The 14,584-nt window shown below is 40.2% G+C and overlaps 2 protein-coding genes across 2 annotated transcripts; both read right to left on the bottom strand.

Annotated features, from left to right (window-relative positions):
- Nucleotides 1-1,640: 1,640 nt before the first annotated feature.
- On the bottom strand, nt 1,641-4,260 carry LOC145071304 (fructose-bisphosphate aldolase 3, chloroplastic-like). Its single transcript, XM_079018208.1, has 6 exons — nt 3,973-4,260; nt 3,042-3,311; nt 2,849-2,958; nt 2,669-2,759; nt 2,273-2,542; nt 1,641-2,093 (listed from the first exon to the last, which is right to left on the bottom strand). The coding sequence occupies exons 1-6, from the start codon at nt 4,129-4,131 to the stop codon at nt 1,815-1,817; spliced, it is 1,179 nt and encodes a 392-aa protein (XP_078874334.1). The 5' UTR covers nt 4,132-4,260; the 3' UTR covers nt 1,641-1,814.
- Nucleotides 4,261-4,824: 564 nt separating this feature from the next.
- Nucleotides 4,825-6,807, bottom strand: LOC145071305 (DNA replication complex GINS protein PSF3-like). Its single transcript, XM_079018209.1, has 7 exons — nt 6,556-6,807; nt 5,966-6,102; nt 5,809-5,877; nt 5,622-5,722; nt 5,433-5,525; nt 5,210-5,349; nt 4,825-5,121 (listed from the first exon to the last, which is right to left on the bottom strand). The coding sequence occupies exons 2-7, from the start codon at nt 6,008-6,010 to the stop codon at nt 5,006-5,008; spliced, it is 564 nt and encodes a 187-aa protein (XP_078874335.1). The 5' UTR covers nt 6,011-6,102; nt 6,556-6,807; the 3' UTR covers nt 4,825-5,005.
- Nucleotides 6,808-14,584: the final 7,777 nt, after the last annotated feature.

The following is a 14,584-nucleotide window of genomic DNA, read 5'->3' as shown; positions in this document are numbered from 1 at the left end:
ATAATAATGGTCAGCATCTTGAGATATGTCTGGGATCCTGAAAGTATGTTATATTTGTTTTATATATATATATATATATATATATATATATATATATATATATATATATATATCAAGTACCATCTTATATCTTCAAATTGGTATGGGTCGGTATCGATTTCAATACAATGTCGGTACATGATCGAGATTTGGTACTAACTGTTCGTCCTTACAAGACAAGATCTATTAAGAGAATGATTTATTCTCGAAAATATCTAAATAATTATCGAGAATTCCCTGGTCATTTTCTCTTTGTTATTCCTACATTTTTTAGTGCTTTGGTATTTCGGTTGCCTTTTAGTTGAGTGGAATAGTCTATTTTGGGCGCATATTACTATTGTAACTTATTATTTAATCTCAATGCAATATAACAAAAAAGAAACAAAATATGATATTCTTACATTGTATTTTTAAAATACAAGTTATTTCAAATATAGATTGGGGAATCATACTCACATAATGTAAAATAACACTGCTAAGATACAAAAATTTACCAATGGTGAATTACATAAATATAAGAGTATAACACGTTGTTTCAGGTAAACCCGATGAATTTAAACATTTTCAAGATAGGACGTTGAGTGATTTTTCTTTAGTAGAGACAGTTGGAAAGAAAACATACTTTTTATAGTGCCCGGGACCTGAAATGGTCCGTTTGGACTCAGAATAGTTGTTCATTTCGATAAACGGCAAAGGGTTGGTCAAATCCTCTTATTTTATGCTATGGCGTGGTCAATTTTATAAAAAATTTATGACTATTCCTATTGACGGTCTTGGCCAGCATATGTCGCTGGTGGAGTATCTTGCCATCCTCAAGTATCGTGTTATGATCCTTTTATTTCCGGTTGACGATACTTGCCCTGTTTGTCGTAAGGCGTGTTTGGACTCGTTTGGGGAGCATGCAGTTCATTGTAAAGAGCTCCCGGGTTTCAAGTACCGATACGATCTGGTTAAGGATGTTATTTTTGACATATTTAGAGGCGATGGGGTTTCTGCCAAGAAAGAGGCACATGTGAACTTTCTGACTGACCCATTGGAAGGAAGATCAACACTTAGACCAGCTGGTCTTTTAGTATTTGGATGGGCTGGAGGAAAACATGCATGCGTGGATCTAACAGGGGTTTCCCCTCTTGTGGGCTTGGGGAGTGGAGTTTTCACGGTGGGGCAAACTGCTTTAAAAGTTGTATCAAGCAAAGTGGCAAAACATGAGAAAGCGTGTATGGGAAATCAACACACGTTTATACCCTTTGCATTTGATACTTTCGGTTTCCTTGCGCCAGAAGCTATGGAGCTACTCAATAGAGTCCAACAAGTTATGCATTGTAATGTTATGACTCCAAGATCTATAGATGTTTTTAAAAGAATTAGTTTTGTCATCCAAAAAGGGGTTGCGACACAGTTTGTTGCTCGTTTAGCCGCTACGTCTATGTAAATATTTCTTAATCAATTAAAATTGAATTACTATGAGTTACTCATTAAGCGTATCGCCACAAATCACATTTTTGTTTATTTAAAATAAAATAACAATTAGAAATACGAAAATATGTCAGCAACCACTACAAGAAAAATAGTCATACGTGCCTAAAATGTTAAAAGAGTGATTAACCGGTCATTTCAAGGGCCATTTCATAAACTTTCATCTTCATGAGTGATCGATTATTCAAGCAAATCTATGGGTTACATGTGAAGAAACAACAAAGGTTTTGGATCATTAAATTCTCAAAATCGATCAAGTCTTTCTCAATTTCAATAACTAAAAATCACATACAAAAACCTTAATAGGTATACCCTTTAACAAACATTCCCTTCTTGGCGTCATCACTTTCACCCTCTGCAGAGTACTTTCCAAGTTGGGCCAAGGAATTTGCTTTTGCACGGGCCAAAAGGGCTTTTTGGCCCGCTTCTATGTTCTCAGGCTGCCCTTTCCATGCCTTGAGCACAGAGTTTTGTAGGGCACGTGCATATGAGAAGGACACGTGCCATGGGTTTGGGCTTTGGTTCATTGCATGAAGATTCAAAGTAGCTTCCATTTCAGATTGCCCTCCAGATAAAAACTAAAAAAAATAATAATAATTCTTTTAGTGTCATCTAGCAAAATGGAAGGTAAGTGGGACCCACAAAACCAAAGACAGTGAAATGACCAAAATGACCTTTTTCAAAGTCAACATATGAAGGGATTTTTTTATATTAAACTTAATGCATAAACTAAAGAAAGAAAATAATGAATGTGTACCATGATCCCTGGAACAGCAGGTGGGACCCGCCTATTGAGCATGGTGAGGGTATATTTGGCAATTGTCTCTGGGGAGGCTTTTTCTTTATGGTCAGCCCCTGGGGTAACCATACTAGGTTTAAGCAAGATTCCTTCAAACATAACATTGTTTTCTGCTAAATAATGGAACACTTCAGCCCAAACTTGTTCAGCAACTTCAAGTGTCCTTTCAATTGGGTGGTCCCCATCAAGAAGAATTTCCGGCTCCACTATAGGCACCAAACCATTATCCTACACCACCAAATACCAATCTACTTTCATATATTTGTTTTATTACATTATTTCCCCATATTAAAACATTATTATTTTATTTCTTGCATTTAGCCTTGTAATAATTAAGAACACACACAAACAAACCTGAGAAATAGCAGCATAACGTGCAAGTCCCCAAGCAGCTTCTTTCACAGCCAAAGCAGAAGGGCCACAAGGAATGCTCACAACAGTTCTCCTACAAACAAGATAAGTTACAAATTACAAATTTATCCCTCAACTGGAAAGTAAACAAAGGATGCAAAAACAACAATATGTCTCTCTCACCATTTAGCAAAGCGAGCTCCTTGACTGTAATACTCAGCAGATCTAGATGCCAATCCATCTAACCCTTGACACCAAGATTCATTGTTGGATCCTGGTAAGGGTACTAAACCCTTTTAAGAATCAGAAATCAAACAGTTAAAAGAAGTTACAGATATGTTTTTATACAAAAAAGAATGGATTTTTTTTGTCATACCTTATCGACTTTGATGCCAGGGACAATGTTTTGTTCACGTAAGCAGTCAACCATCTTCTTGCCATCTGTTGTTGACTGATATAGAGTTTCCTCAAATAGGATTGCACCAGAGATGTATTGACCTAATCCAGGAGTTGTAAGTAATAGCTGTCTGTAAGCTTGTCTGTTGACTTCGGTGTTGTCTAATCCAATGGAATCCAATCTCTTCCCACAAGTTGCATTTGATTCATCAATGGCAAGGATACCACGCCCAGGTGATGCGATTGTTTTCTACTCAAGAACTAATTCGATTATAATCTTTTACTAAGCTTATAGCTTTAATTGATTCTTTGAGTAAGCTTATAGTGCATACTTTAATGTGGTTATCATCGATTTTCTTCAATTTTGGTACAATTCATCTAAACCTAAACATGATCTACCTAATGATGAGCCAAAAAGATGATGCGTTTGAACATAAATGCCAAAGTGAGCTAATTTTGTAGCTGATGGAGCCACACACTATGTCGATTCAGTTATCACCAGAGTTTAATTCGTTATCATGATAGCATATCAGCATTACGCATCAACTCACCTTCCCATGCAAAAATCCAAGAGTAAACTAAAAAGCCAACCATGTCAGGTGCGGTTATAGAAGTTAACTTATGTTGTGCTTACGATTTACGAAATGAGAACAAAAATTTGCGCACGCGAATGTGTAAGTAGCAGGTATATGTGAGATGGCTGTTCATGATACTAAGAGGTCAACAGAACAATGATTAAACGAATTTAATTCGGTTGCGATGAAATGAAACCCTAAATCAACTAATACCAACAGCAACATTCTATGATCAGATCCTCCGATAATAACGTAAACAAAGCATCGAAATTCAAAATTCTCGAAAAAAAAATACGGAAACCAATCGAAAATAAAATCTGAAGTAGAAAAACTCACGGCGGTCTTGACAAGTTCCTCGGAGTACGATCCAGCACGAACGACTGAAACACGACGGACGGGCAATCGTGAAGAAGATGCGGGACGTTGATTGAAGGATTGCTGACCGATCCACTGTGAAGAAGATGCATTTAACTTGGTGAAACTAGCACACGCCATCGAGATCGATTCGAGAGTTTTCTCCTTTGATCTCTGTGTGTGAAAATGGAGGATTGCTCTTTACACCAGAGAGATTTCGGGGGTTGCAAGAAGAAGGCGTTGCTTATAACAAGGAAAACGAGGAAATAAGCGATGCTAATATGAGTTTTCTTGGGGGGTCCGATGGTAACAACAATATGACAAGTGCACCAAACAGCCAAATTGACTATTTTGCCCTCGTTTTAAATGCATTGCGAAATAGATTAATAGAGGCTTCTTCTTTTTTTAATATTTTGATCATTTTCTTATTAAAAAACAAAAAGGAAAAATCAATTTTACTAAACATCATACAATTTGGCCATTTTTTTTTTCAAAAAGAAACAAAGGGGCTTTTTGGTAAATTGAGATTGAGGGGTTGGTGATAGTTGGGGACTTGACCTAACAATTGACAACTTTCCCTTTGTGTTCTCCTCCCTTTTTATCAAAGATAGTTATGTACATTAACCACCCTCAAGGTTTAAGTATAATTACAAAAACTACACAAAAGTCTGATTTATTGCATAGGTTATCTCTATAAGTTTGCATTTTTTAAACATCAGAACTTACAACCATCCATTTTTCATTTTCTTTTCAAAATAATTTTGAGTTTTAGCACATTTGGAGTTATTATAAATAACCTATTTTATCTCCCTTAAATCTCTTTCTCAATAATCATATAACAACTATGTATAATACTAAATTATGAAGAACAAGTTGTATGTATCACATGTAAAAGGTGTTCAATAATTAAATAAACAAAAAAGAATACATAGAAATTACACAAACAAAGCTACAACAATTAATTTGGTAGAAAACACTCAAGAACACATCTTAAAACAATTAAAAGGAGAAAATATTACTCCCCACCAATTGGTTTCCTTTTCCTACCAAGAACAGCAGCCTTTTGAAACCTTGGTCCACCCATTCTCCATGTTTTAAATGCAGCAGTTGATGATTTAGCAGCATCATACACTTCAAAATCACAAAACAAAGTCAAAATGATAATAATAATAATAATAATAAAGTATATATGATTATGATGATTTTTTGGAAATCTTACATTTAGTTTCTTCTTTTGTTAATGAAGATAGAAATTTTGGGGTGAGTGATGATGCTGCAGTATGTGCCTTGATCAAGACTTCTTTGTACCTTGTCTGGAAAGCAACCAATAGTAAAGATCCAATGCTTTTGTCACCCATTCTGTCATCCATTCACACCATAAACATAAATCTTGTTTTTTTTTTAAACACAAATATAAAAAGAAATAAAAAAAAATTACTCACAATTGAACTATCTTGCATCCTAACTCATAGAAATATGAGCTTCGAGATCTTAAGTCCACATGTGCACCATCAGCCCCTATTTCTTCCCTAGTCCTAACATATATATAGCAACATACTTTTATTCATTTCTTTATAGTATTTGTTATAACTTATAAATGTATAAACTTTTTATAAAAATCAGAAGCTTACTTTTTATTGAAACAGGGAGGAATGGTGACAGATACTGCTTGTCTTAGGTGCAGTTCTCTTGCAAGCCAGAATGGTAATTCTACCTTTGACCTTGGTTCTACCTGATTTTACAAAATATTGACTTTTTTTATTTATTGAAAAAAATAGTTATCAACATGTTGAGGTGAAGATTATATAAAATTATTACCCTGTTTGCTTCATTTGATTCAAACAAACCAACTCCATTCACTGCCTCCAGGAATACTGCTGGAACAAGCTATAAAGAAGAATAGACAATGTATTAGATTTGCATACTTTCTAAAAGTGACATGAATGAAGAATTGTGAAAAGAAATGAGTTTAAACCTCTTCATCTGCTAGAATGTCATCAATATCATAGTAGTTTGCCATGATTGTAGGAAGAAGCTGCTGTTCTTTAACCTTTTGTCACAACTCAACACTTGAACACACTTAAAGTATCAAGATTCAAGAACCAGATCAAACTGCACAACAAGTCAACAACAGCTAAAGTACTCAAGAACATCAACCATCTATGGTGAAAATGAAAAACTTGTTGAAAGGTAACAGTGAAACCAGTCTACTATACAAGACCAAATTAGTTGAGTCAATGTTCATCCTCTATTTAATATCTTCTTAAGATAAAAACGTTAACAAAAACAGACAATAAGAAATCACGAATGATATGTAGCAGAGACAAAAGGATCAAATTTTTATTTCCAAATTAAATTGAATAAAAAAATAATCGCTATCCACGTACTCTTTAAGCACTGATCTATACATCAATTTCCTAATTTCAACAAAAATCAAAAACTGAAATGATTTCCTTCCTCCTCGGCAGTCAGCATCATACCATACTGAGGAGTGAAGAACGACAAAATGAAACCCTAACCCTAAAAAATGGTCCAATTTGAGCAAAAAAATCAGGGAAATCATACCTTCACACTTTTTTCAAGTTCGAAGACGCTGCGAAGAGCGCTGAGACGGTTGCTGGAGCCGGAATTTCCGCCGATTCTTTTTTCCACCGGAGATCAGGATTTGGGTTTGCGGATTGTGTGTTTTGGAACTCGCGGGTTATTTTGTTCTGAAAATGAAATTTGGTTAAGCGGGAATTTAAATTTGGGTGCTGTCGATATCAGGCAACCACGTCAGATTGCTTCTGCTTTATTGTCATGTTAGTTTTGGTATACATCGGTTAGGCTCAAGAAAGTGATAACATTCGTAATATCTTTGTGGCCTTTTTTTTTAATTAAATAAATTCATTCTAAACTAAAAATAACTACTATATTTATAGATCATTATAAATAAATGATAACCAAACCATCAAAAAAAAAAAAAAGGATTTTTTTAGCAATCATAGAGAGTGGTAAGGTGTGGCATCCTTAATTTTATGGTTAAAAAATACCGATTTATTTATGCTTTATTTAAAAATCAAAAATCCTTTTGAAAATAATATTGCAAAATTTGTTCTAAAAAATATGATAAAGATATTATCAAAGCATTTCCGAATAAATATATTTTAATTATATTAAAAACGTTAAGATGTCATCGTCAATACAATACACAAGCATAAACGGAAATAACATAGGTCTTACAACATCTATTATTCTATCGGCCTATAATCCATAATTTTCACATCTGATCATCACACCGGTGCTCTTGTGTCATTACCTGTAATACAAGAAACTGAGTGGGTCAGGTTTGGGAGACTGATGAGCACATATGTTTTCAACCTACAATAATTAAATTTTTTATCTTCATCAAATCATTCAACTCGGTTACCCGTTCATGTTATCCTCATTTTTTGTCCCTAAAGCATCTAATTTAAGAGACCTATAATAAGGATTATCATCATGATATACAATAATGCTTAGGGGATTCCTCAACAATATATGTCAGTAAGGCAACCATGAGGGGGATGGAGTACACCTGCTGAACACATCGTTCACAAACACCTACAGGTTGCGAGCATACTAGCGTTCAACTAGACTGTCTAGAATAGTTTGTGGTCGTCATCTATACTCCGCTAGATGACTGGGTCAACTTTCAACATCGAGGTTTTTCATCATTTTATTTCGTCTTTCATCTTCTATTTCATCTACCCATCTTTCCCCAACATATTGATAGGTATAAAATAAATATACGGTTTAAATCAAGTAAAACATGTATATATCGTTCATCCAGCATAGATATCAAGAATACAAATTATATGCACATATAGCATGTAATTTATATTAAATACTTCATATATATGTGTAAGATGAAAGTAACTATGCACTCACTTGTTAAAGAGATGACTCGAAATTCGGGCACCGCTTTGCTTCTAACAATTGTCTTTTCCTTCGACGAAACATAGTATCATTATTACTAGATTTTAGTCTAATATTTGTTGCAACTAGTTATTAGTCTATATGCAATATCAACTCAAAGTCAACTTTCATGATCTATCAAGTAAGGAACAACCAAGTAGAATCATATCGAAGGTAGAGTATGTTTGGTATACGAAGTATACTGTTTGGAAATCTCACTTTAAACACCTCACTAAATCACAGCATAGACATCATCCCCGTAAGTAGATCAACCAGTATAACAACTTTGAATCACTGATAAATCCTGTTATAGGTTCATAATAACGATGATGAACTTAAACATAAGTTATACTTAAAGTAGGGTAAGCATAACTCACTTACAATGGGGTTTAGCGAGGAACCGGGTTCTGTGCGGACATAACTTCTGAACCGAACGCTCTTCTTCTTGGGGACTTCTGGCGCTCCAGGACTCGCTTCTAAAACCTATGATGTGTTAGGGAAAAACTTATAGGGTTTGGGGTGTTTGGGAAATAAGTGTTGAGAAAGGTGTGAGAAAAATGAGTGATCTGCGCCTCTGTTTATAGGATGGGAATCAGGCGTACGCAGGGCGTATTGAATCTGTACGTTGGGCGTACGCTACCACGTGTCAATATCGCATGCGCAGCCGTGGGGAGGAAGGTACGACTGAGATTGTGCCACATGTCACCTTCGGAACTTAGTAGAAAAACTAACCATCTTCTAAAATCCGTAACTTTCACATACGAGCTTCGTTTTTGACATTCTGTATATCCACACGTAGGTAGCGACATGATCTACAACTTTCGTTTAGACTCCGTTAACTAATTTTGACTTTATATTTTATAAGTTATATTTTAACAGACTTAGACAGTTAAAGTGTAACGACCAAAATTTCAAAACAATTAAAACTTTTCAAAAACCACTTATTTTAATAACGTTGTTACAAAAAGGTTTTCAATACATTATTTAACAGAGTATTTTTCCCAGGTTCAAATCATAAAACACCAACGCAGGGAACGGTACGATCACGCCTTTGCCTTGCCACAGACTCCTGAGAACCTGAAACATAAAACCACAACTGTAAGCCCGAAAGCTTAGTGAGATACCCCCAAAAATACCAACCATAATACGCCCTTCCAGACCACGACCTTCCGGTCCCAAAACACATCGCCTTCCGGCCCATAACATAACAGCATACATAACATAACAGAACATAGAACAACCTTACATATCGGGTCAAACCCCAGACCAAGCAACTGTACACATAACATATAATCATTCAACAGATCACAGTCAACAATTGATCAGCAGATCACATAACATATCATTACCCTAACCAAGATACCGGCCTAACCGGTCACTAGCATAACATCACCCTAAGAATCAGTCAACATACTAATTAAACACATATGCCTTTCCAGGCCATGACCTTCCGGTCCACATCGCAATGCCTTTCGGCTCACAACATATAATGCCTTCCGGCTCACAACATATAATGCCTTCCGGCCCATAACGTAATATCATAACAACAAACGCTACTCGGATTTCCATCCGATAAAGGGTCGGCCTTGGTGCCGTAAACCCCGTTGATATAGTGAGGATAACTCACCTCGAAACTGCCGACGGAATAGATAACCCGAGCTGCTCCAATCACTGATACTATCTCCACCTCTGGACAGCCACCAATGCACTGAACTCAAATAATAATCAACAATTACCAAAATACCCCTGGAAACCACTGGTCAACCCTTGGTCAAAGACAAGGTCAAAGTCAACCCCTAACTGACCCTACTCGCCGAGTCAACCCGATGACTCGCCGAGTTCCCATACTCAGAACTTCACTCAATCCGCGACCTAACTCGCCGAGTCACCCCGAGATTCGCTGAGTCCCACAACTTCCGAGTCCTCTCGCACACAACTCACCGAGTCATCCCTTGACTCACCGATTCCCGACTCGACCAGAAAATATTGGAACTCTTCGACAAGACTCGCCGAGTCTATGGCTATCTTCAACCTACTCGCCGAGTTGTTCATACAACTCGCCGAGTTCCAGGCCATCTTCATCCAACTCGCCGAGTTGTTCTTCCAACTCGCCGAGTCCCAACTCGTCTTCAAGCAACTCGTCGAGTACACCCATGTGACTCGCCGAGTACCACCGGTCTGAATATATACAGAAGCACTCGAGGCCATGCAATTGCTCCAAAACATAGATCTAGCCTCCTACAACTTATCCATCACGTAAAGTGGCAAACTTTACGTGAATCCATAGAGATCTAGGCCATTTGCACATTGGGCTAGGGTTTGGGACATGAAAACTTCACTAAACACTCCAACACAGGGACTTTCATGCTCTCTGATTCTTCTCCATTCCAGATCTGAGGTAGCAACCTCAGATCTAACCTCTAGACTTCCAATTACATCCATAGGCAAGTTCCCACAAACCCCAAAATGAAGAAACAACATAACAATAGCCCAAGAACGAGATATTACCTCCAATGGACGCCCCAACTGCAACGTAACTCGAATCCAAGCAAAGCCCCTTGCTCCAAGCCTTCAACCTCTCAAAATTCCTTAAATAATCATCTCCTTCAAGCTCCCAATTGAGATATGATCACTCACACACGAAGGCTAAGGGTTTTCTGGACTTGGAGATGAATGAGGAGGCTGAGAGTGGGATGTTATGTTCTTTATATAGGGCTCAGCCCCGGGAATTAGGTTTTCTCCACTCAGCGCCTACTTGTCGAGTCCTCCTTACCGACTCGCCGAGTCGGCTACTTAACACACGTCCCAGCCGCGACTCTACTCGTCGAGTCCATCCATGGACTCGCCGAGTCACTCTTCCACAACTTACTCTTTTAGCCCTTCAACTCTACTCTTGATATTTTGGGATGTTACAATTCTCCCCCACTTATATTAGGCTTCGCCCTCGAAGCCTACAGCAACTCAATTCTAAGGATACTCCCACAACGCTCCACCTGGCCTTAACCGGACCAGGTCCCTCAAGGCATACCTATCGAAACTCGAACACTCTTTCCCCTCCTTCACGGTGTCCTGACCACCGTCTCGAACCGAGCACCGACTGCACCCCTGATTATCATTCTCAATAACTGAGAATTACCCAAGATGCAACTCTGCTCTAAATCTCAACAATCATTCGACCCATAAGGGTTAGAAAACCAAGGACCATCGAATCCCCGATCCGAATCCCACTCTATCCATTCCGTGACGACGGAAAGACCCAATCTCAATCTTAGAGCAACTCCTACAAGTTCTCCTCTTGCATTCACATACACATGCTGGACTTCTCCAGCACCCTCAGGTTGGGAAAAACCTGATACACTGATGATACCCTCCAACATCCCCCAAGATGAACCACTAATATACAACACATACCCTGATCAGAATCACACTAAGAGTTCAAGACTCTCTCTCTCCCTGCATCCCTTTCGAGCCTCTTGGTCCTACACTTGCGGATTTCCCTCCACAACCTCAGCAGACATTCCAAACCGGATGAGCTTCTAATCCACTGCCGCAAACACGTTGCTCAATAACCATACTCGAATTGCTCTAATCATAACTCTGCTCTGCCGCTTTCACTTCCGTGAACTTGCACTCCCTCTCAGAGTTACACACCTCTTACTTCTCCCTCTTCCGTTACCAAGGAATCCACCCGGCCACGATGTCACTCCGACAAATGCCACGTCGCTCGCCCGACGCTACACCACCCTTAGCGTGTCCGCTATCCATCCAACACACTTACTCTGACTCTCCTCACAGGGACTCTCAAGCCCATGCACTACCTCAACTAAACAAGATCACTACCCGGGGCCAGACCTTCCAATGCAATCACACTACAACAAACACAATACGAAATCTCAAACTGATCCAACAAAACCAACAGAGTCTCCAGCATGACTGGACCGACTCACATAACACATATTAGCCACTTGAGGCTATATCTCTGTGGGTCCGTACACCCAAACTCTGTGAACCCTCAGGTTCTAACTCTGGGAACCTTCCGGTTCCAACTCTATAAACATGCACAACATAAATCCCATAGAATTAATGCAGTACAACACATCACGTACATAAAGCATACAAATACTCTGATCACATAACCCCAGTTACCTACTCAAACTTGATCCCGGCCTGCTTCCAGGCCTCCACAATCAAATGCCCTAGGTCTGTATCCCGCCCCGCATGCCCGACACTCGCTCCTATCAGCCTATACTCTGGGCTGACAGAACACTGTTGAATCCCAACAGCTAAGCACCCTCAATTACTCATCGATCTCCCGGAGAATTCTCCAATTCTCCCCCACTTAAAGCACTGACTAACAACCACCGGTCGCCATTAACGACCTTCCAGAACAACCCCGCACAAAGAGAACACTTACACACTGACTGCTTCCCACGAGCATAAGCAACCCTCAGCAAAACACATCTCGTCACTGATCAATCCGCTCAAAAGGAATCCGATCTCCAATTATCCATTCCACGACTGCAGATGCTACCCGACATTCAACCCAATGCCGCATCTCCACTAATAACCCTCATGAAAGATAACCAACGAAATCCCCAAAACAATAACCCATAACCAAAACCACAACCCGCAAAATAACGAATACCGCATCGAAAACCACACAAAGATACCAGCACAAAACACCAAACTATAACCATACCAAACCTTCAGGGAACATCGGATACCAAAACAAAAACCCAAAACACAAACCCATAATTATGCCAAACCCTCAAGAAACAACGGATACCAAAACGAAAACCCGAAACACAAACCCATAATCATGCCAAACCCTCAAGAAACAACGGATACCAAAAAGAAAACTCTCCAGCGGGACTAGCAGATAAATGATACTCCATAATAATCATAATTCCACAAGGCAAAAAGAAAGAAACATACCCGCAGCTGCACCCGACACTGCTCTGACCTCCTCCGCTGCAAGTTGAAAAAAACACGACTTTAAGCCCTTGGGGCTCTGCTCCACTCGGACCTCCACCCGATCCTCAACATGGCCAGTGCTGGAGCCCGCACCGATCCTGCAACAAGCTGCGGACAGTTGACCCTCAAATGTCCAACCTGACGATAATGATAACAAATCCTCAAATCCCGAATCGGCACTGACTGCCGACAATCCCGCGCATAGTGCCCCTCCTTTCCGCACTTGCGGCATGCACCACCGGACCAACAAACTCCGGTGTGACCCCTCCCACACTTCCCACAAGTGTGGCCGCTCCGATCCCCCACTCTAACATCAACGGTCCTGGACCGTTTCGGCGCCGGTTGCGACTGCATCGGAGCCTGCCTCAGCTCACGCAACTGCAACTCAACCTCTAACTCACGCCGCATGGCGTCCTCCTGCAACTCCAACAAGGTCTTGCACCTCTGCGCAGACACGAACTGTCTGATATCCCCCTTGAGCATACTCAGATATCGGGACATCTGAGCCTGCTCCGAAGCGAACTCAGGGCAAAACATCGCCCTCTCAGTGAACATCCTGGTGATCTCAGTCACCGACTCCGAATCCTACTTCAGCTCGAGAAACTCCTGAGCCAATCTCTCCCTCTCATCATGTGGAACATAACGAGTGATGAACATATCTCGGAACTGATCCCATGATACCGCAGCCCTCTGCGTATCTGAATATGACCCCGTGGTCAATCTCCACCAATCCTTCGCCCCGAGCCTCAACAGGTTCAGAGCACACCTCACCCTCTAATCAGCAGGGCATAAACACGTGAAGAAACACTCCTCCACGTCTGATAACCATCTCATAGCAACAATCGGGTCCTGAACTCCATCGAATGTGGGAGGCTTCGTATAATAGAAGTCCCGATACTGAAAACCCCGACTAGCTCCTCCCCCTGCCGCTGCTACAGCCGTTGTAGCCGCCGCGACAGCCGTCTCCGCGAGAGCCGCATAGCGCTCATCAAAATACTCAACCATGGCGGTCTTGATCGACCCAAACAACTCCGGCAACTCAGCCCAGAACAACTCAGCAATCTCATCACGTAGGATCTCACGAATCCTCGCATCCAACTCGCTCGTGCTCATCTGACCGGTGACCTCGGACGACACCGATCCGCCAGGAACTCCCTCTCTTGCTCCCGATCCTGATCCGGATCCACTCTCATCATGCCTCGGAATCTCCATACTGGAAAACACCATATCAAACCTCAGACTCATCCCACAAACCTGGGATCCAACTCTCTCAACCCAACCCTAGAGATCATGGTTTCCCTGATACGCGTATGGGTCCTGTGCTTTCAGTAGTACGGGCCCATACTACCTTCCACACCTACTCATATTTGTATGAAGTACTACCACAATACCCTAGAGAACATGCATAACGACTATCAACCCTCACCACTAGAGAAACACTGAGAATCTCCCATAAGGGACCCTAGGCTACAGGCATCACAATCAGGCAACATTATCATGAAATCCTGAAGATCCCTAGCCTAACTCTAGCATGTTGTTCTATCAAAGCTCAATAAAACAAGTGTCATGAATGGTAAATTTGGGGTCACTTACTGGCTCCGGCTGATCGTACCTCCGCCTCCCCCTTTTACTTAATTTGAAAACCATTTAATTTCTCTTTTAAAACCTTCCTCGATTTGAGACT

This window comes from Lactuca serriola, chromosome 8 (genome assembly GCF_051521515.1).
Source record: "Lactuca serriola cultivar US96UC23 chromosome 8, Lser_US96UC23_V15, whole genome shotgun sequence".
Taxonomy (NCBI): Eukaryota; Viridiplantae; Streptophyta; class Magnoliopsida; order Asterales; family Asteraceae; genus Lactuca; species Lactuca serriola.
Note: the sequence above shows the minus strand (reverse complement) of the source record. Positions and strands in the feature narration are given on the sequence as shown.

What these genes read in the sequence shown, in the direction of transcription:
- LOC145071304 (XM_079018208.1), bottom strand. Translation starts at nt 4,131, where the DNA reads ATGGCGTGTGCTAGTTTCACCAAGTTAAATGCATCTTCTTCACAGTGG. An exon ending in GGAGCTCGCTTTGCTAAATG is followed by an intron (nt 2,760 to 2,848) that starts GTGAGAGAGACA and finishes TCTTGTTTGTAG; the next exon opens with GAGAACTGTTGTGAGCATTC. An exon ending in CTGCTGTTCCAGGGATCATG is followed by an intron (nt 2,094 to 2,272) that starts GTACACATTCAT and finishes TATTTTTTTTAG; the next exon opens with TTTTTATCTGGAGGGCAATC.
- LOC145071305 (XM_079018209.1), bottom strand. Translation starts at nt 6,010, where the DNA reads ATGGCAAACTACTATGATATTGATGACATTCTAGCAGATGAAGAG. An exon ending in CCTCCCTGTTTCAATAAAAA is followed by an intron (nt 5,526 to 5,621) that starts GTAAGCTTCTGA and finishes TATATATGTTAG; the next exon opens with GACTAGGGAAGAAATAGGGG. An exon ending in GGATGCAAGATAGTTCAATT is followed by an intron (nt 5,350 to 5,432) that starts GTGAGTAATTTT and finishes AATGGATGACAG; the next exon opens with AATGGGTGACAAAAGCATTG.